This window comes from Tachypleus tridentatus, chromosome 13, assembly GCF_004210375.1.
Source record: "Tachypleus tridentatus isolate NWPU-2018 chromosome 13, ASM421037v1, whole genome shotgun sequence".
NCBI lineage: Eukaryota > Metazoa > Arthropoda > Merostomata > Xiphosura > Limulidae > Tachypleus > Tachypleus tridentatus.
The window spans coordinates 192112588-192136600 of NC_134837.1; the positions used below are offsets into that span (position 1 = coordinate 192112588).

A 24013-nucleotide genomic window follows, 5' to 3' on the forward strand; every position below is an offset into this window, starting at 1 on the left:
AAGATAAATGGGTAAATCAGGTAGTAACTAATAAAATCGTCCATGACAACTTTGGGTAAATGGGTAAATCAGGTAGTAACTAATAAAATAGTCCATGACAACTTTAAACAAAAGATAAATGGGTAAATCAGGTAGTAACTAATAAAATCGTCCATGACAACTTTAAACAAAAGATAAATGGGTAAATCAGGTAGTAACTAATAAAATCGTCCATGACAACTTTGAAGATAAGGTAAATGGGTAAATCAGGTAGTAACTAATAAAATCGTCCATGACAACTTTGGGTAAATGGGTAAATCAGGTAGTAACTAATAAAATAGTCCATGACAACTTTAAACAAAAGATAAATGGGTAAATCAGGTAGTAACTAATAAAATCGTCCATGACAACTTTGAAGATAAGGTAAATGGGTAAATCAGGTAGTAACTAATAAAATAGTCCATGACAACTTTGGGTAAATGGGTAAATCAGGTAGTAACTAATAAAATAGTCCATGACAACTTTAAACAAAAGATAAATGGGTAAATCAGGTAGTAACTAATAAAATCGTCCATGACAACTTTGAAGATAAGGTAAATGGGTAAATCAGGTAGTAACTAATAAAATAGTCCATGACAACTTTGAAGATCTACAACTGCTAAGTTGTAGATAAACTTAAAAAAAGTGTTGTTATAACTTTTCTTAACAATTACTTCATAGTTAATGACGTTAATAAAAACTACGTGATGGGACGTATAAACCTTTCTCAGTTATTTATTGGTGAGTCAACTCTCCAAAATGAACGAAAGTTGTAGGCCTAGTGGCAAGTTATGTAACTATAAATGCATTATTCGTCTTGTCTGCTGAAATATACAACTCTTTTTAATAAATATCAAACTTTTTAACGAATTTTAACATTTTGTATTTGTACAAGTTTTAACCCTAACTTTTTCACTGTCATGGGCACATATATGTCTCTAGAGCACCCCTCTATGGGCACATATATGTCTCTAGAGCACCCCTCTATGGGCACATATATTGTCTTTAAAGCACTCCACCATGGGCATATGCATTGTCTTTAGAGCATTTGTCATACGATTTTGAAATTTGTACGACAGTGAAAACTAGGCATTTCTATTCAAATTTTCCAAAATGCATAAGTTTTAATTTTCATATAAGTAACACATAGTGTTAAAACACGTGTATTTTGGTTTTATTTTGGGACCTAAAGGTAAATCTGGAACTATAAGAGTATTGTATCAATAAATATATCATTAGAAAAGTTAAATTAATAGTGAATCAACAGGATTCGTTCGTCACGTATAAATACCAGACATTCTGAACTTTGTTAAAAACATACTAGCTACAATTCTGTTTTCTGTAACACTAATCGAAAGAAGGAGATTTTTTTTATTGCTTGTTTAGGATTTGTTTATATTACTTTGTAACGAGCATATATCTTAAGTTGTGAATGATGTGTTTCAGAGATGCGCTAATAATTAGTGTGGCTGATACGCTTACAAGTGTGCTGGCCGGCTCTGTAGTTTTCTCTGTATTAGGAACATTAGCCCACGATCTGGGACAAGATATCAGCACTGTTGCCAAAGATTCAGGTAAGATATCTATATATTGAGGATATTCTGTTAATTAGAGGGAAAAAAGGCTCTTGGATAATTTACAATGTTCCCTTAACATTACTTTCCAGTTTAGAAATTGTGTAATGGAAAATCATCAAGTGTTAATAATAAGAGACAATAATACACATAATTATCCGGGCGTATCTTTAACATTTTGGAATTTTTAAAAATATTACAAATTTTACTTTAATACCATGATATTCCATTTTTTTTAAACTTATTTCTTTTTGGAGTAATCCAGTTGGATCGGTAAGATAACATTAGTTTCAAAAAGAAAATGCATTGCAGAGTTAATCTGTGTTATATTGGTTTCGACTGAGCTTAGAGCAAAGAAAAGGCAGAACACACCTTAAAGCATAGAGAAAACAACTTTTGTTCAATAACAAATATAACCACAATGTCTGGAACAGATACAAAAGTTCTAAGTCCGAAAGTCGCTGAAAAATCCGTTCGAGATGATAAAACATAGCATTATATATAAAACTCTATTAATCTCAAGGCGCATGTGCTATCTACGTCACAGTTGTTATTCGAATATGAAAATAAGAAAGACTGTTCCTTCGAGGTATCAGTTGAGAAGACATCGTTTGTTGTATTTGGTGTTCAGTTATTTTATTCGATGGTTATCTGCAATAGGTTCCTAACTTTGAAATGGTCAAGTGGAGGGAAGGCAGCTCGTCAGCGCTACTCACCGCCAACTCGTGAGCTACTTTAGCTTTGACAATCTTCTCTCACAACGTACCTGCAGCTCTAAAATGCAGAGCACAATTTTTTTATGGTAATAAGGCGCAAACTTCGAATCTACAATGTGGCACACCAATAACTGGGCCACGCACTGCCACGTCAGTGGATAATATCGCTGGTCACCTTTATAGTGTGGCCGACTTTTACAGCAGCCTTCCTCTTGTGAAATAAGTTGCTTTATCCGTCTGTGCTTAATTTCATTCGTTACGTATAAAATGTGTAGTTTATGATTATTGAATGGTTATTAAATAATATGAAATAATCAAAGCAAATACTCCCAAAATAAACTGTTTTTTATCTATAAATTCTAACATAGAAATCTAAAAGAGCGCTCCTGCCAATCTACACTTGTATGCACGAAAATTGAATACATAATGACGATATTTTATTATATAAAGGAAGTAGTAAACACCTAGCACACTTTCGTCCTACAAGTAGTAAGTTCACTACGTTAGATGCCTACGTTTTTGTAGACATTTAGAGGGAGAGCAGGCAGCTAGCAGGTTACTAATTCACCAAAACTTTATAGCTTTATCTTTTATTTTAGCACATTATCCTTTAAACCAATGGTTTTCCAACTTACTGACTGAAATATCTTTAAACTAAACATTGTTCATTCGAGCACTTTGCCTCTGTAAAGAACTGGTAGGCCTTCGAGTATCTTGCCTCTGTAAAGAACTGGTAGACCTAATGATCATATATATTATTTCTAATATTGTGACACGCATTCTGCTCTCATACCTTGGCATTGTGATTTCTTTTTTCAGTCAAATACTCCATTACTAAATAAAATTCTTGTTAGCAATCATCACATTCAAAATGTGTCACAATAAGATCAGATGGGTTGCAACTTCAACGGAAAAATAAATACCACTCCTGATGAAGGATCTTGAGCGAACGAGACAAATATGATAACAACGTTGTTTTACCAGAACAGAGTCATTGACCAAGCCTCATTTAAAAATTCCTTGATGTTGATGCAGATATTGCCTTAATGCTTGAGTTAAGATGTTCCATATTGTTCTTAGTCACCTAGAAATTTCTCAACTGATTTTGTTTGACGTGACATATGCGTGACGTTTCAAATTTTCTACTGAATTGCTATGGATGTTGATATCTATGTTACATTAATCTGAGGTCGATAAACGTTTCACTTTAGAAATTAGGACTATTTTTAGTTAGTTATGTGAATTATTGTTATATTGCTTTGGTTTATTTTGAATTTCGAGCAAAGCTACGCGGGGACTATCTGTTCTAGTCGTCCCTAATTCAGCAGTGAAAGACTAGAGGGAAGGCAGCTAGTCATCATCACCCACTGCTAACTGGTAGGCTACTCCTTACCAATGAATAATGAGATTTATTGTAACATTATAACACACAGGTGAAAGGACGAGCATGTTTGATGTGACGAAGATTCGAATGTGCACCCCTTCTGGCGGGGTAAATTGTAACGTAAAAAAATGTTAGTTCTGATGGCATAATAAATTAAAAACTTGAAACATTTTTCATATCAATTGCGAAAATGTAAAACAAATGGATAAATATGCTGGAGTTAGAAACTATGCCCATTCTCATGAGTTGTCCTCCGCTAGGAGAGCGGTTTTATTTTTTAATTTCGCGCAAATCTACACAAAGGCTATCTGAGCTAGCCGTCACTAATTTAGTAGTGTAAGACTAGAAGGAAGGCAGCTAGTCATCACCACCCACCACCAACTTTTGGGCTACTCTTTTACCAACGAATAGTGGGATTCACCTTCATATTATAACGCCCCACGGTTGAAAGGGCGAGCATGTTTGATGCAACAGGGATTCGAACCCGCGACCCTCAGATTACGAATCGAGCATCTTAACCACCTGGCCAGAAGAGCAGTGAGTCTACTGATTTACAACGCTAAAATCAGGGGTTCGATTCTCCTCGGTGGACACAGCAGACAGCCCGATGTGGCTTTGCTATAAGAAAAATACACATACGAGCCTTTATAATATTAATAAAAGATTAAACCGTGACTGTTAATTAAGAGAATCCTTCGTAAGGATAATTTTCCATTTCTTGCTAATTGACGTACCAATTATATATAGCTTAGAAATTAAACAAATACCTGATTTTATGTGTTTTAAAATGTAGAAGCAGAAATATTCTGTTTCTTAGTTCATCTTGTTCTCTCTTCGCGTATTGGAGAAAACATAATTACTGATATATTATTAATATTATTTATTAATATATTTTACAGTGTGTAATAAAATACAACAATACTAATAAAATGTCATTTGTCTTTTCTTTCTAGGATTAACCCTGGCTTTTATCACATATCCGGAGGCCCTTAGCCAGACACCATTTGTTCCACAGCTCTGGGCTGTACTGTTCTTTATAATGTTATACATGTTGGGGCTTGGAAGTGCGGTAAGTAGATATGTGATACATTTTAAATGTACGTACATATATATATATATATATATATATATACCATAATTCATATATCGAAGCCATATGCCTGTGAGGAGAAAACTATCATTAGTGGCCAGTATTCCAATAAGATTGTTTAATCGTTTAGAGCAAACTTGACAGATAATTTATAAAACTGACTGCCTAAAATATAGTGAAAAGAAATAATTCTGATAAAATAAATCATCTGATTGTAGAATTGCGTAACGCTGACGACAGATGTGTATTCTTACACTGAGTAGTTCTAGTAAGTTCCAACTTTGTCGCTCCCTTCTCAGATATTTTTTTTTTTCTTGCGCTCACGTACTTGTATTTTTTTTTTGGCATCATATAATTAATTTGTTGATGGGTAAAAAGCTACACAATGGGCTATCTATACTGTGCCAACAGTGGGCATCAATATCGATTTTGAGTGTGATAAGTCGTAACATTTATCGCTGAGCCACTTTAAAGTAACCTGTTTGGTTCGTAATAACCCCAGAGCTTCACAATAGGCTATCCGTGCTGTGTACAACAGGGGTATCCAAGCCTGGTTTCTAGCATTTTAAGTCTGCAGACGCGTCACTGCGCTACTGAGGGACTGGTTGTTTTATAATTAAACACAGAGCCACACAATGGGCTATTTGTGCTTTGCCCACTACAGGTATCGAAAACTGGTTTCTAGCGATTTAAGACCACAAACACACCGCTGTTCCATTGGAGAGAGTAAAGTAAGCTTCTGTGAGAACTGTACAGAAGACGTTTAAATTATTTTCATAACAAATATTTTAATATAGCTGATGTAAAAGAATATTGGAACATTAATTTAAATTACAAAAGCAAGAAAAAGAAACAAACGAAAAGAAAATTAGTTAAGAAAACTTAGTACATGCAATAATTATTTTGTTATATATATATATTATTTATAACTGTATATTATTTGAAGTTATAATTTGAAACATGTCCGCAAGGAAGCACCACGAGTCTAGCATACTTAAACCTTTCGTTGATGAAGTTATTATTTAACTTATTTTATTTCTGTTTCAGATTGGACATATTGAAGCCATTGTAACTACAATCAAAGATGAATTCCCTCATCTTCATCAAAAGAAGAGCTTCATGGCTTTAAGTGCATGTTTAGCTTGTTTCATCTGTGGTCTTCCAATGACAACCAATGTGTGTAACAACATAGATGTGAACTCTCACCTTTAACCACTCTAAAATACCCTTTCATATATTTATATATATAATGCATATCAGAAATCTAGAAGACATAAAACATTTTTTTGCAATGCCAGAACAAAAACTGTAGAGTATGTCTACAAAAACATATTACCTGAACCATATCACTCAGCAAAGCACGGACGTATAAAGACTGCAGTTGCAAGACGCAATTGCAGTGCGCATGCGCTGATCTGTTACTGAGAGTAATACATTATAGTATGTGTGTTTTGATAAAAATAGCAGCGCTGTGCTATAAGGATGTGACTAGAAACTGAAATATATACAGTGTTTATTCAAATTTTTAGTCTTTGGAAATAATGGCAATTAATATTTTTTAGGGAGAGATTAAGGGGACACAAAAGAACTTCTTTTTAAGAGTCCCAGTAGGCTAGCATACAAATTGTAATGGTTTTAATTGTTAAATTAAGAATATGCCACACAATATGCCCGAATTTAGGGTTAAGATATATATTAATTGCAAATCGTATGACAACGGTTCCTATCACTTAGGCCTCTCTGAAATGGTAGAAGTTATAATAATGGTTTTTACTAATTAGGCTTCTTTACAGGAGTAATGAGAACGGTTCTTATAAGTTAGGCCTCTCTAAAATAGTAGAAGTGATAATAACGTTTTTTTTTTACTGATTAGGCCTTTCTGAAGGAGTAGAACAGTTCTTACAAGTTAGGCGTCTTTGAAATGATAGAAGTGATAATAACAGTCTTTACTAATTTGGTATCTCTAAAGTGACAGGAGTAATATTAAGAAATCAATTTAACTCAAAAATAGGTCACCGTACAACCCGAAAACTTTTGAAAGTTGGACCTTTCTTGATCAAGAGCAAACTAGGGATGATTATGTAACTTACAAACTAGGGATGTAACTTACAAACTAGGGATGATTATGTAACTTACATCTTTTACTCCTTTACACCTAACTTTTTACTTTTTCTTTTGCTGGTATTATTGCACCGGAAGTGAGAAACACTTATGACAATACATCGAAAACTACTGAAATCATGTATGGTTTTCCACGGTAGCTTGCATGACGTCACTTAAACTTCACGTCATTTAACACTTTGTTTTACGTGGCCATTCCTAGTTTGCCCCTAAAGAAGAAAGATCCACCTTTCGAAAGCGTTTGGGTTATGGGATATCGTATTTTTGTGATAGATAAAATGATAATAAATCAAACAATATGGATTTTTCTGAAGTGATTGGAGCGATTATAATAACTTTCATTTATTAGGCTTCACTGAAATGATAAAACTAATGTGTGTGTGTATATATATAGTGAGTTGTCACAACACTACAATAGTGTAAAACATATTCAGTAATACAATGAAAATCTTCTTTACTGCAGGCTGGAGAACACGTAATAAATCTATTGGATAATTACGGGGTAGGGGCAGCAGTGTTTTTGTACGCCGTATTGGAAATTACTGGTATTATGTGGATATACGGTAAGAATACGAACGATGAAGACATGAATGGTGTATTTTGTTATCATAGATATAATACTTATAAGTCACGTTTGAGTCAGAGCAAATTAGTTTATCTTTTTTATATCTTGTTTATAATATTAAATTTCTAGCCTATCAATTAAGGCGTGAAAATGCTATTACCCTCAACGTCAGGTTACACATGATGTTAGTCTTATAAAATGATCTTATATCCATAACTTGACGTTTTCAGAGTGAATATAAAATACAATTAAAGTTCTGTCTTTCGTGGAAAGACCTGATAACTCCTGTTTATTGAACTGAAAGCCCTTCTGGACATTTTCCTATTGTAGACTGAAATGGTGTTTTTTCACGTCCTCTGATGTTAGATGGAGAGAGGACTGATTTACAGATTGTGAAAAATATCACCCGTAGCTTAATATTTTATCACATTTAGCTAAGCCTTAAAAGTGGAAATGTTTCGTTAGGCTTAACCTTCATCAGTACACCTGGGGTCCATATGGACCCCGCCGATAAATATTTTTTCATTTACCAGTTATATTTTTATGTAATTGTCACAATTCCAGTAAACACCAAATTTATTTTAAAACCAGGTACAAAACTGAAGTCCACACTATGTAAAAACTACACTGACAAACTCAATGCCAACATTATTTATAACATATGATGCAATAACTGTCACGTTTTCTATATTGGAGAAACAAGCATAAAAACGGAAACCAGATTCAAAGAACACAAAAAAACACCTTCACACATTGTTGAACACTGCAAATCAAATAAACACAGCATAACCATAGAAAACACCAAGATGCTAAGTTGGGAAGCAAATATAAAGAAACGCAAAGTCAAATAAAGTCTACTTGTACGACAACTAAAACCAAAATTAAACCAATATAAAGGAACACCTTTATACCTATACTAATTAATAACCTAACATTTAACTGCAACGTCCCCTACAATCCCATACACGTTTACACTCTCGTTCCTAAGACATGTGGCCAACAACAGTCAGTTGCAAAATCTCTCTTTGTTAACCTGAAGACGACCTAAGAAGGTCGAAACGTTGTTCTCTGCTTTATTAGTAAAAATGTTAGTACCCATACCAGCCGTCCTGAGATATATTTTTACTTCAAATGGGTTTCTCGTCATCGTGAACTGTCTTTGTAGTTTTCAATTCTGTAATATACCATGACGTATTTAGGTAGGAGCTAGAAGGGGCTCAGCCCCAGGATCATAGTCTTAATAAGGGCCCACTAATAATTTTATTCTATACAAAATTACAAGGGATGTAGAGCCTAAAAAAATGTTTAGACCCTGGGCTCACACAGCCTTAAGTCTGCCGCTGGTATTATATCCTCAACTGGTCTGACCATATCATTGTTACCAGACATACAAGTGCTCACTTTATGACTATATTAGGATAATTTATTAATATTTAGTGTAATATTTCTGTTCTAAACAAGAATATTTCATACACATTTTATCTCTAATTGTGTTACATATTTAGATTTTGTGTTGTTTTATAGGTTTTCATTTTGTTTGGCACATTTCTGTTTTTCTTGTTGGGCTGGTTTCATTTTCCTTTTTTTCAGGCTACCGTAGATTACTTTCTGACATCCACTTTATGCTTGGGAGTCCCGTTGGATGGTTCTGGAAATGGACTTGGATTTTAGTAGCTCCAGTTACCCTTATAGTAAGGATTGTTTTTCCTACTTTTGGAATCCAGCAAGTAATTTGTTTGTAAGCAACTAGTTAAAGGTAGTTCATTGTAAATTAAAATATGCACTATATCTAAGTTACTTTTATGAGTAATTACTTTAAAATTTGGGACTGAGATTCCATTAAAAATTGTTTTCTTGTTTTTCCATACTTTAACTGTTACTTAAAGGGTGTCCAGAAATCATAAGAGTCCGATAGTTTTGTTGACGTAATTTCGAGACACTCCTATAACGATTTTCTGATGACATGTCTTATTGCATTAAATATTTAAGTAATTTTGTATGTTTTGGTCATTTTTCAGTGTAGTATAATATGTATTCATCTGACCTGGGTGGGTAAACTAAACCTTGTTTTGGCTACAGTGATAACTAATACAGTACAAGTTAATTTGTCTTCTTTTGGTTTTTTTGAGAATGAGTTAAAATATTTTTAACGGTCTCAATGTCGTGCTCACCTTTCTTTCTTCGATAGCTGTGATTTCCGTTCCTCCCTTATAACATGTGGAATTATAATTTGTGTGATGTGATTCGTCGTATTCAAAATTCAGTAAAATCTGTTATTTTTCGTTCTAAGAGATGCAATTTCTTAAGCGGAATTTGGCCTATTTAGAATGTTTGCAGAAGGTTATTTTGGTGTTAGAATGTGTAAAGTAACACATATTTTATGAATACAAAAGTTTTAGGTTTGAGTAATTATAGGACTCAATTGTGAATAATACAGACCTCAATTTTAAAATATTTTCATGACATTTTATTTGGTTAAGTGAATTTTCTTTGTTTGTTTTGGAATTTCGCGCGAAGCTACACGAGGGCTATTTACGCTAACCGTTCCTAATTTAGCAGTGTAAGACTAGAGGGAAGGTAGCTAGTCACCACCACCTACTGCCAACTCTTGGGCTACTCTTTTACCAACGAATAGTGGGATTGACCGTCACATTATAACACCCTCACGGCTGAAAGGGCGAGCATGTTTGGTGCGATGAGGATGTGAACCCGCGACCTTCAGATTACGAGTCGCACGCCTTTACCCACCTGACTATGCCGGGCCACAGGTTAAGTGAAACCCAACTTATGTAATGTACACGAGACAGACACAAGTTCTTGCACTATCGCTTTCAAAGTACCCTTTTTTTCTATCATAAAATTTGCCAACAACAACAAAAAAATGCCTGATTTCACATCTTGCTTGCTTCGAGTTCTCAAAGGAAAAATTCCAAGTTCAGAAGGAATTGGACGTAGAGACTTGTATGATTTTACAGGTTGTTATTGTTGTTTTGCATTAACCATAAAGCTACACAATGGGCTATCTGTGCTATGCCCACCACGGGTATCGAAACCTGGTTTTTAGCGTTTTAAATCTGCAAACATACCGCTGAGCCACTGGGGGAAAGTGGATTTTACAGTAAAAGTAATAATAACTGTGATGTGTTATTAAGTGTTAACATGCAGAAATTGACTGTCTAATTTTAAATCATAAAATTGTGCTTATAGGACAAACTGAATAGGATGTCATGACTATCTCTTTGCTTATTATGTATTTTTATGCTATGCGTGCTAGAAGCAACCCACAGTCCATAAGGTCTCATCTAACAACTTCCCACTCTTCTTCCCCTTGCCCTTATAACGTCCCTTGCAAATTCCGAGTTATATTCGAAAGACCGTTTTTGTTGTTATTGTTATGGTAAATTGAATTACATGTAAGTGCTGAAAGACCGTTTTCTTCTTATTGTTAAGGTAAGTTGAATTACACGTAAGTACTGCAAAACCTTTTTGTTGTTATTGTTAAGGTGAGTTGAATTACATGTAAGTACTGAAAAACTTTTTTTTGTTATTGTTAAGATAAGTTGAATTACACGTAAGTACTGAAAGATCGTTTTTGTTGTTATGGTTATTCACGTATAGGTCGCATAAAATTTGCGTAATAGGTTATTTGTATTGTGCCTACCGTTGGGTTGGAATCCCGAAATCAAACGTTATGAGTCCTCCAGTTTAAGGCGTATGCACGAGGGGAATGTTAGTTTCCTTTAAAAAAAAAGTATTTTTTTGTTAGAACAGATTTCTTTGATTTTATAAAAAATATTATTCTTTTTTCTTTTCAGTAATATGTATTTTCTTCTTTAAATGACCACGAGAGCCACTAGTTTATGTATAAGTTAATAAACAATGAAAAAAAGAGTGATTTTTTTTACATATTTTGAAAATATTTCGAAAAATTTCTTCAGATATATTTATTCTTAATTACGTATCGTGAAATGTGTATTACACAATCTCGGATTAAGACATGTGCTTACCGGGCAGAAGCCCAGAGCCTCACACTAATTAGGGGACCTCAAGCTATAACTATAAATGTATTGCACGTAGAGGTTCTGTCTCGAAGATATTTCCATAAGTTTAAAAGTCTAGGGCCAATAAATCCCTTCATTCGGTGTTGGTGCAACATATTAAGTTTTGTCTCAAACATTTTACGACTGATTGGTTCAGAATAAGAGATAATGCTTTTTTACGTTTACTAAAATTATCGGTTGAAAGAAATCATCCAGAATATAAACATTATAATGTTGTACGTGGTGTAAAAATACCCCTCTGTTTTCGTTTGTAGTTCATCTACGGATGTGGTTTAGATATGCATTGTTACAAAATGCTTCTTTCTGTTCGTACGTAGTTCATCTACGGATATGGTACAGTCATGCTGGCGATAGGCAATGCTACAAAAGAAGATGACAGTAATGATAGATTAATCATGCCAGCTTGGGGAACAGCGATCGGTTGGATTTTAGCAATGCTCTGTATCATTCAAATTCCTTTTTGGTTTGTTGTAACAGTAGTTAAGGCTCCGGGGTCAACCGTTCTTGAGGTAAGTTTCGATTACTTAACTTTAAAGGAATGTTCTCACTGTTTTTTGTTTACTTGTTTTTTAACCTTCGCTGTAATTTTAATTGAGGGTTAAAAATACGCAATATAACAGACACTGTCTAATTATTTTGGTTAACATCTTTTGTATCGCATAAATGAAGGCTTTTATTTAAATGTGACATATCCCGTTGCTTATATTAAAGTTCAAAATATCCTCTAGTTTCTGTCTATTGAAAACTTAATCTCAAACGAAGCTGTTATTTCAGTAGCTTATATTCTCAATCTAAAAGCCTTTTTCATATAACTTTGAAAAAAATAAGACATGAAACCTGTCGTATTTTTTCATTAAACTCTTACGGCTTTATGATGTATACAATTCCAGACAAAAAAGTAATCAAAATGTTGTTAAAGGCATTTATATATCTACATTTTATAATTTGTAAAAGGTATTTTCATTTTCTGGCAGAAATTCAAGTTAACTTTTCAGCCTACACCAGAATGGGGTCCTAGAAACCCCACCTTACGGAAAGAATGGGAGAAGTGGAACGAAAAGAAGATAAAAGAACAAGAAACCCAAAGTGCTCAGTATACTAACCCTAGTTTTAAACCGGATGACGTTTGAAGTCAGTTTGTTAGCTTTAACGTAAAACCGATGAATGTGCTTTTGGTATAAAGGTCAACCATAACTGATGTAGCAGCTTGTAAGTGCGTGTAGTTTACAAGAGCTACTGAATTTTTTAGCAAGGACCATTTTTTAAAAGAAAATTCCGGAACTGCTTTGTTAGTGATGAAAATTACATTAAGACTTATTTGTGCGAGAAGACATCAAGGTGGCTCATTGGTATAAACTGATATTCCTCATTATACGTCTTGGAAACTTCCACTTGCTATATTTGACTCCTACGTACGTCAGACTGCACCTATTAGCCCTGTGTATATACACGTTTTGATATAACCTCGTGTTTTAATAGTGTTTGCAACACTTATTTTCATTAATTCTATTATTGCTTATTGAGCACTATAGGATGAATAGATATGTGACATAGGTCGTTGCTATTTAAAAACCACTCATATTTTATTAACTAAAAGTGTGCTAACTAAAAACATAAATACACTGCTTTACTCGAAGAGACACGTGAAAAGTTAGGACAGGTTTTTTAGTATTTGCATTAAATATTTCTATTGTTTCAGAATACACATTGTTTTTACGTGCGTTTAAATATGCAGTCATCAATATTTTATTCTTCGTTTTACGAGCCATCAAATTTGAAAATGTGATATTGAAGTGATACATGTGACGGAATTTGTTTTTATTCGGTAAAAGTGCCGGCAGTTAATTTACTTGTTCGCATATTCACGCAAAGCTACACAAGGTATGCTAACCACCTGTGCTTTTTGAGCTTGTAGACTAAAGAGAAGACAAGTGGTTAACATTACCTACCGCCAACTCTTAACCTATTTTAATCGAAGAAGATAAATTTGGTCCTGATTTTTTTTAATGTACATACTGCCCTAAGGTGCGCAGTGCAATTTTACGGTAAAGGGACGTATACTTTGGATCACTGGATTCCCAGTTTGGTACAGTATCAGTTAGATTAGTTAATGAAGCAATACGAAATGATAGTTATAAAGCGAATTATCAATAGGCATTGCTGAGGTATAGGTACAGATAACCATTATTTATAAATACTAAAATGTATATATGAGCATAAACACACATCCACGAATATATTTAATACAAATGACACACACATGTGATTGTAAATAAATCATAAGGAAATCCCGTAATATAATAAAACATTGAAGACGTGAAAAACGATTTATAAGGACAAAGGAAAATGTGGACCTTGACGGAAAAGAAAAAAATTAAACATTAATATAAAAAGGTGTATGTTTAGGTATTCCATTAAAACTTAGAAGAATGTAAACAAACTTATTACAACATGTCAGTTATTTCTTCAAGTGAAGCATTATTATATTATGAATCACTATTAACTTATTATAACAAGTTTTATGTTGCTAGTACAAACGTACAATATTCAAGTTTGTGAAAGTAATCCATGATGACGAGAAACCCATTTGAAGTAATTTTTTTTTCACAAGACTTTATTTAAAGTATTAAGACTTTATTTTCATTAAAGGTTTAATACCCATACCAGCGTCTTATGATAAGTATTTGTGCATAATAATCAAATTAGATTTCTACCACCCATGGCTTGTGTATTTTGAAGTTATGATGAAAAACACTAAACTAAAGAAGAATTACTCGAATGTATTTTTTATTTTAAACGTTACGTCAGTCACACGTCTTTTCTAAAGTATATTAGAAGTTATTGCGGTATTTGAATAGTAAATTTTCAAACAGTGTCAAAAGGGTACTTTATATTGTCACAATCATGTTTAAATAAAACTATGCCAGATAACAGGCAACGAAGCCAAAGATTACCCAGATTCATTAGTTGTTGTTACGTGAACATAAGCTGAATGATATAATTATGTATTTACGGAGGAAACACCACTACGTGCAAGTGTAATTATTTGTTTACAGACGAGAACAATCTCACGTGTGATTGGTCAATATTCCTTCCCAAATATAGTAACACAGTTTGTTTATAGTTAAAATGATTTAATTTGTTATATTTAAATTAAAGAAAAGATGTATTTTCGGTGTATTTTGTAAATTCATAAAATACAGTAGCATTTTAAATACTTCTTTTGTTTTTCATATATTAATAATCTTACACAAATCTAACACTAGTGTTGTTTGACATTCCTCTTTGTAAACAAATATTTTCTCCAAAAGTGCCCGAGGTTGCCTAACCCTAGTTTTAGATGTAATAGTAGCGCTCATTGTCTGTTTATTTGTAATTAAGCACAAAGTTACACAATGGGCTATCTGTGCTTTATCCACCATGGGTATAGAAACCGCTGTGTCAGTGGGAGGGGGTTCGTGGCGCTCATTCATTTTATAGTTCTATAACAATGGCGCTTTTCCATTTTCAGTTCTATAGAATATAATACTAAGTATTCAAGGAAACATTTGTACAATAAAATGTGATTTATGACAATGAAATTTATTAATGAATTATCTCTACCTAATCCATTACGGGTGAGCATTAAGTTTATGAAATTACAACAATGAAATCCAGGGTTCAAGTCCTTATAGTTTGCATAGCACACGCTGCCCATAAATGAATAAATTGAATGGTGAAACAGTATTATGCTTTTTATGTAATGCGTATTTGAAAATAAAACTTGTAGAATATCAATGTGATTTTAAAATAATTAAAAGATTAAATATTTATGTATCCATTCTATCGAAATAAATGCAAATAGAAAATATACGAAAACCTTTGAAAAAAAGTTAATATTTTCTCACTTTTGTTGATTAAAAGAAGGTAGTTTGTCAAAACTCTATATGCGCAAAAAAATTCACTTACTAAGTTTAATATATTAATAGACTTTAGAATGAGATAGGAAAATAACCTGGACTCTACAAGTTAAAAAAAAACTGATTCATAGTTTGAAAAGTATTTTTTGAAATTAATTTGTTAGTCAACTTAAGCACAAAGCTATAGAATGGATTACTTTTGCTCTGCCCACTACGAGTATTGATACCTGGTTTCTGGTGTTGTAAATCTGCAGACCATCCGCTGTGCCACTATAGGAGCTTTTAGGCTTGGTTAAAGATGCTTTTAAGTACATAGCTCACTACCGCCATCTAGTGCGATCATTGTTTTTAATTTGTATTACTAATCCAAACGGCGGTACGTAGAACAATTTATTAGCAGTCTTTTCTTATGACACCACGTGCCAAGTATTAGAAGTAAAAATAACGCTTTATAACTAAACTTCATCTAAAACGTATTGTACTGGATTGAAACCGATTACATAAAGGTACTCGTTTTTTGTAATTAGACACTTAATTACCAATTAGCTAATGTCTCATGCTAAACTGCTGCCACCTACAGGGGTATTTCTTGGTTCGTTTAAAGAAACACAAACTTCTGACTACTTTAGCAGAAATGTGTGTTTAATGTAAAGTGCATTTCAAGCTTCAAAGTTTTCAATTTTCTATTATAACAAACAAAAACAGGTAACAGTCCATGGAAAGCTCTATCTCGTGGTGATAACATAAATGAGTTTTGACTCTTTCAAATACAACTTTATTTATGGTTTATGGAGAGCGCGTTTTCAGTTTGGTAAATCAACTACATTTTCAGTTCAAAGATAATCTTTTTAACTTTCTTTAGAGGAGAAGCCAAATTTTAGGAATATGTATTTGATTAAACTTAAAATATTTCTACTTTCACTACTTTTAGTAAGTAAGTGAAATATTAGACTTGTGGATTAATTTGTTAGTATTGTATTAAATAGAAGTGCATTTTTAATGTGAAGATTGAGATATAGGAAGAATGACTTAAAGATACGAATATGTCACTTATTTTTGGTGTTTTCAATGTATTTTTCCGCTCTTTAGTGTCATAAGTAAACGTAACAAAATTCCATCCAAAATTAGAGTCTATAATAAATGCATTAGATGTTACAACACTTCAAATTACACTAAATTTCTATAATCAAGTTTTAAACAATAAATATACCCATTGAATTTGAATTTCTGTTCCTAACAGTAAATCACCAGAGGGCAGTATACTGTATGTGTTCACAGGCAAGTAGGGCTAGACAACGGTTTGTCATTGTTAACGAGTATATATATGTTTACTACTAGACTCTGTAGAAACTTCCAGAAAAAACGAAACTTGAGATCAGGTGAGATTCAAGTTGAATAGATTCTTTGAGCAGATTAATTATGACGTCATGATTTAAATCACTTCACTGGTTTAACAAAAAGGATCAGTGTAGTGGGGTTGAATTTCTCACATTTTTCAGAAAACTTCTGACAATGATGAACCCCTCCCATAAAATTTGCATGTTTAATCATTAAAACAAGTTTTGTTGAGCTATGCTCATCTTTCGTAGGTCCACATTTCTTTAAAGAGAAGATAATTTTAAAATATTTTGATTTAAATCTCTTATAATACTTAAGTGCTACGTTAGTCTCTTCAGAAGCTGGAAGCTAATCTTTTCTATGGACGAAACGAATACGTTTTTATCAGATTCCAAACAACCATTGGTGTTCTAGGTTCTATCTGAGTTTGATTTGGGTCAGTGACTGTTAATGAACATTCACTTCACTTCAACACATTATGTTGGTTACTTTTTAGTCTGCCAATCTCTGGGTGTTCGAGAAAACAAAATTTAAGATCAAAAGTATTTGATTAATATTTATATTGAAAAATGTATTTATTTGCGGTTTGTCACTGTATTATTAATTATTAAATATTTCGTTAATTATTCTCGCCACAGAGGAATGTCTCACATGATTTTACGAAGTTGAAGAATGTTAATGTCCAAAGCAATCTTTGAAACTTCTGTTTGTTTCACCTTCTTTTATGTGTATCACAGATGACAACAACAATAATAATAAAATAATTAAATCGGGCAAGGTTAAAACTGTGCTCAACATATTATCAATAACAATTTAATAAAATGTTATATTTAACGTAATTAATATTTTAGCCGCGGCACATCGGCTCATAGAACGGTTGAGACTTTTTGGTTTTTAAGTACAAACTTTCAGCTCAAAGTTCCGCAGTTCTCGGCCAATTTTGAGAGCTAATTACATTTTTGAACTCAGGAGGTCAAACCCTTTCGGTTAATTTATTTCACCACAACCAAGGTATTTTAGGTGAATTTATTCTAATCTAGTTTAAAAGAAATTCAATTTATGGGTGGGCTGATAGAGATTTTTATGAGTAATACAATTAAATCGGGTATACACGAGCCCACGATCGGTATTACTAGCATACAAAAATACAGCTGATAAAGATTTACTCTAATATTGTCCTAACAAATTTCAAGTGTGGTGATTATTGAGAATTTCTTCTTGTTTAATGCATACCGTAACGAGTTGTGTTTCAAAACACCAACGTAGATAGCCCTCGTGTAGCTTTGCGAAAAATTAAGCAATCATCCAAAACACTTCCAATAATGACGCAATATTTTTTATTTAATATGATTGAATCATTTAATATACACTGTAACAATCTGTTCTTCAAAATTCTTATCAATAAAGATTTAATAAGCTATTTTATTTAACGAGTCGAATCCTTAAATATGTACTTTAACAAAGTTTTCTCCCAATTCGTATAAAAGATGGATGAATAAAACATTTTATCAATTGCAATTAAATCTTTTAATGTATGGTGTAAGACACCGTGTTTTTAAATAGTGCTTCTTAAAAAAGGTTTTTGAGTAAGTAGCGGGCAGAAATAAAATGGAGACCTTCATAACTTCTAGAACAATCTTCTAAACACGAAGTTAAATTACCTGACGCAATGATTTATTTTCTCAATCATTTCTATAAGAGAGTCTTCTTTAAAGCACGAACTGTTTTCATAAATAGATCAACTACTGTATTGATTTTAAAGGTTTATATAATTAACATTATTATTTTTTTAAATGTTGTTTGTTTTGAAGTTAAGCACAAAACTATACCATGGACTATCTGTGCTCCGCCTATCACGCGTATCGAAATCCAGTTTCTAGCGTTGTAAGTCCGCAGACATGCAGCTATGACGCTAGGAAATCTCTTTTAAAAATGAGATAGATAAAAGAGTTGGTTTGGTTTGAATTTTGAGCAGAGCTACACGAGAGCTATCTGCGCTAGCCGCCCCTAATTTAGCAGTGTAAGTCTAAAGGGAAGGCAGCTAGTCATCATCACTCACCGCCAATTCTTGAGCTACTCTTTTACCAACAAATAATAAATTTGACCGTCACATTATAATGCTCCCATGGCTGAAAGGGCGACATTTTTAATGTGACGGACATTCGAATTCGCGATTCTCGGATTACGAGTCGAGTGCCTTATCCACCTGGCCATGCCGGGCCACATGAAAGAGAAAATCCGTGAATGATGATTCTTGACGTACAGACAAACCAGCATGTGGAAACTTATAATAAAACAACAAAAGCTATTAAAAAAATAAAGAATAATAAAATCACCACTGATTCTGTTAACACGAGGCTGATCCTGCCAACATGAAGATGATCCTGTTAACACGAGGCTGATCCTGCTAACATGAAGATGATCCTGTTAACATAAAGCTGATCATGCTAACACGAAACTGATCCTGCTATCACGAAGCTGGTTTTGGTAATTCGTTTTTTTATTCATTGAAAAAAATCATTTGTTCAAAAAACAACTTACTAATACCATGTTTAAAATTTTCTTACACGAGCGATATATATATGTTTGCAGTCCTTAATTCAGTTGTAATAGACCAAAGGAAAGGCAGCTTGTCAACACCACCAACCACAAACTCTTGAGCCACTTTTTTATCAATAAATATGTTCGACGACGGGGATTCACACCCGCTATTTACCCACAAGGTCAAATCCGATATTTTTCAATTATATACTAGAGTAATATATGAAACACAGAATGTTGCTTTTCCCGTTTTTGTTTAGACAGTTAAACATTTCTTATTTGTTGAAACATTTAAAAAATAGGAATATTTTTGAAGATAAGTCATGTGGATAACTTGATAATTTCTTAGTTACTCATTGTCATGAGTCATTTATTATTGATATTGCTAAAATTGTCTAGCAGTAGATTTCACTGCAGAAATGTATACACTGATTCTCTACATGTTTTCTTTTAAGATAAAAGAATGAGAGATACTTGGAGGTTGAACCCTCTCTATAACAAATTCATGAAACGACCATGACTAACCAGCTTATTTGAGATACCATAAGTTTTAAGATTAAGCCCAATGAAGAGCAGTGGATAATAAAATCCGATTTTAGCAGATGATACGATAAGAGCATGTATAATTTAAAATCATGTTTTTATGATATCTGCAAAAGTTCCTTTTGTATGTAGCTCTTTGTTACTTTCAAAATGAAAACGGTTATTTGTTCTTAAATAAAAATCATGGTACTGTTTCTATAACAATGCGAATTTTATCCATCTACCGCACAAAAGACGTTTTTTGTTTTAAGATACCTGCGCAAAACTACACGAGGGTTATTTGCTCTAGTGGTCCTCAAATTTGAACTGATAGATGAGAGAGAAGACAACTAGTTAACAATGCTACTCTTGTCTAACCTAATAACAGGCTTTGATAGTCACAAGACATCCACGGCACCGAAACAAGAAATGCGAGTTTACTTTTTTTTTCATTAACGGTACAGCCCCGTACATTAAATAACTGGCCTTATAAAAGACGTATTTTAACTTACAGTTTAAGGTTTATTATTTTTTGACGTACATGAAGACAAGAAGTGTTCACTGTTTCTATAGTTGTTCTGTTTATCATAAAAGAACACACGAGTTTTTTTTTGTTTGTTTTTTGTGAGTTGGTGCAATGTGTGAGTGACTTTTTTTATTTTAATCGAGACATTTATATTGTAAACCAGATGGTGCTAAGACAGCTGTTGAGTCAAAAACAGTTGTCGCATATGGATCATAATCGCCAACCAGTGGCAAAGTCTGCGTACTTATACTGCTAGAAACCGGGTTTCGAATATCCATGGTGGACAGAGCACAGATAACCGTTTGTGTAGGTTTGTGCTTAATTAAAAACAAACATTCGATCATAATCAAAATTATTGCTCTATCGCGAAATTTTACAACGTGTAAAAATGTAACTTGATAAAAGATGAAGTGAATAAACTACATAAGCTATAAAACTGAATTACGTGTAGTACATATACATATAGTGGGGATCATAATAGTATATACACCCACACACACACACATACATAGTTGTGATCACAGTGGTTCCAAATATATTTTTATGAATTAATTTATTTTCACACTAAGTATAAAAGAAAAAAATCTCAATTAAAAACAAAGTAGAGAACTGTACAGTTAACTGTATCAGATGTTAAAAAACCAGTTCTAATACGTTTAAAACGGCTAGTACAGATGTATTAAGAAATAATACATAAGACATTACTGTTAATTTTATTACAGTTCAAATGGGTTTCTCATATTATTAATAAACGGCATGGCCAAGTGTGTTAAGGCGTTCGACTCATAATCTGAGGGTTGCGGGTTCGAATCCCGGTCGCACCAAACATACTCGCCCTCCCAGCTGTGGGGGCGTTATAATGTGACGGTCAATCCCACTATTCGTTGGTAAAATAGTAGCTCAAGAGTTGGTGGTGAGTGGTGATGAATAGCTGCCTTCCCTCTAGTCTTACACTGCAAAATTAGGGACGGCTATCGCAGATAACCCTCGAGTAGCTTTGCGCGAAATTCAAAAACAAACAAACAAAACAAGAAAAAATTCTCATATTATTGATAAACGGCTTAACATCTCAGGAACTGACCAGCACTCTGAAGCTATCGAATATTTCCATATATTACATTTTTAAACACTACATTCTATAACTAGTCCCCCTGAGTCTTTTATAGAACTACAAAAGTGTATAACAATATTATTCCAACCACGCTGTATCGGTTGCCTGGTGTCTTATTTGTAATTAATTATGACATGCTTTGCCAACATGAAAAGAGAGTTTATGTCACAACAATAGTTTCTGTAACAAATGGTTTATATAAAATGGTGTCCGAGCGCTACTGGTCGTTGTATTCCAGTCGGCATGAGCAGCTCTGGATTAGGCGAAAAAGGTCGTCGGTTATGGATATGACAAATATAGTGTGGTTGAAATATGATTAGTATGTATTCCTCTAATTAGTAAAATCCCTAAAAGTCTGGATACAAACAAACTGTTTAAAAGGTAATAGGCTTAATACTAATGTTTTATGACAAGTGTAATTAATTATTGCAATTATTATTGGGTTAACATGAATTGAAAATTGTTCACCCATTACATTCTTTAATCGTGACTCGAAGCACACTCTCAGATGTTGCACCTAAGATGTAAATAATCTAATAATCTTATAAATAGAAGTTCTTAACAAATAGTTTAATCATGTTCCTATTTTTTTTCAGAAATCAATATAATAAAATCTTAAACCGTCTTTTCACCATAAATCTCACACTTGAGCTACTTCTCTTTCATTTAATACGGATCTTTCTAATGAAAAGTATTTAGATATGTGGAGGGAGCGATTTGATATTGATTGTGATTTCTCTTTCTAGTCTACGTTCTACCCACCATTGACAAATAAAAAGATAGAACCACGTTAATCAAAGTGAGTCGATAATAAAAGACCTATCTTAATAAAAATTAGATCAAATAATACTGAAATGACAGAGTAACGAATCTATGTCAGTAAAAAAAAGTGTTTTCTTTTTGTTTCGGATTTTCATACAAAACTACACCACGAGGTACTGCATATAACTGTACCTGATTTTGACCAGACAGAATGGAAGGAAGGCAACAGTTCTCATTACCAGCTCTTGGGCTACTGTTCGTTGACCGAATAGTGGGATTTGACTGTCACTGCTATAACACAGCCTACGGTGTCAGAGTGAAGAGTGTATTTTTGTAATAATGGGATGCAAACCATGAATCCTCGGATCCACAGTCTAGGAACTCTCGATATGTAGCTACGCCTGGCCCAGAAAATAAATGCAAAACTACACTAATCACATTCGATCAGTAACAAACGGTTGTTTTATTTGTTTTGTAATATTACACCAGACTACACGACGGGCTGTATGCACATAGCTTTTTCTAATGTTGACCTCACATATTATGTATATAGGGATGACAGCTTCTCTGCAGCATCTACCACCAACTCGTTGACTATTCTTGTTTGAAAGAATAGTGGTACTCCACTGTAGATGTTATAGTGAACTCATACCCTCAAAGTCCAGAGGGCGTATTTGTGATAATAGGACTTGAATTTCTAATCCTTGGATTCATTAACGTTTTTGAACACTGCAAATCAAATAAACACAGCATAACCATAGAAAACACCCAGATATTAAGTAGGGAAACAAATATAAACAAACGCAAAATCAAAGAAGCCCTACTGATACAGCAACTAAAACCAAAATTAAGGCAATATAAAGGAATACCTTTATACCTATACAAATTAATAACCTGAAATCCAACTGCAACGCCCCCTACAATCTCGTACCCATTTATACTTTCGTCCCTAAGACACGTGTCCGGCAACGGTCACTTGCAAACTCTCTCTTTCTTAAGTTGAAGATGACCTAGAAAGGTCGAAATGTTGTTCTCTGCTTATCAATAAATGTGTTAATATCCACACCAGCCGTTCTGAGATACAATTTTATTTCAAGTAGGTTTCTCGTCATCAAGAATAACACCCCATAAGTACAGAAAATTCAGAACCACATTACTGACACTATACCAGTAAAACATTCAACACAACCACGATCTCTATCAAATGGCCTCAATATTTTAAAGTGTACATTATATTCATCATTGTTTTGAATTAGCATAATATTAGAAACAAAATCATAAAAATGTTTTAATCACATGAGGTTTTTTCTAACAAGGCGAGTTGTCTCGTCTTCCATCAACGTAACTTTTACAGCATTTGACCCCATACAAACGTGTAACATTCAACTTGTCATACCAGCGTCCAACTTTGGTTATTGTACATCTGGCTGCTACAATTCTTCGAGCGATACGTCATTTTATACTTTATTATTTTAAAATTTATGATAAAGTAAAAGAAATAATGCACATAATTAGACAAAAAAGTAATTCAGTTGAAAAGAAATGATGATGAAAGCTGACCAGTCACTGTTAGCTACGTTTTGCTAAATAGTTTTCAAAGGTTAACTACTTTATAAGTGACGACCACTTTGGTACAATTATGAAAACTTTAATTCACAAAACAAACAGACGCATGCGTACTATATTCGATAACGGAAAGGTCGTCAGGGAAATTAAATGATGAAATATAGACCTATTTAAACCTCTAAAGACATACGTTAAAACACGACACTCACACATCAATTG

At 33.4% G+C, this 24013-nt stretch overlaps 1 protein-coding gene across 1 annotated transcript in view; it reads left to right on the plus strand.

The window, feature by feature from the left end:
• Nucleotides 1-15306, plus strand: part of LOC143237627 (sodium-dependent nutrient amino acid transporter 1-like) — a 39317-nt gene extending 24011 nt beyond the window's left edge. The window contains exons 10-16 of the mRNA XM_076477091.1: nucleotides 1465-1592; nucleotides 4646-4761; nucleotides 5830-5958; nucleotides 7367-7466; nucleotides 9059-9159; nucleotides 11847-12038; nucleotides 12504-15306. Coding sequence (XP_076333206.1) covers nucleotides 1465-1592; nucleotides 4646-4761; nucleotides 5830-5958; nucleotides 7367-7466; nucleotides 9059-9159; nucleotides 11847-12038; nucleotides 12504-12659 — 922 coding nt within the window. The 3' untranslated portion in view covers nucleotides 12660-15306. The remainder of the gene's footprint in view (nucleotides 1-1464; nucleotides 1593-4645; nucleotides 4762-5829; nucleotides 5959-7366; nucleotides 7467-9058; nucleotides 9160-11846; nucleotides 12039-12503) is intronic.
• Nucleotides 15307-24013: the final 8707 nt, after the last annotated feature.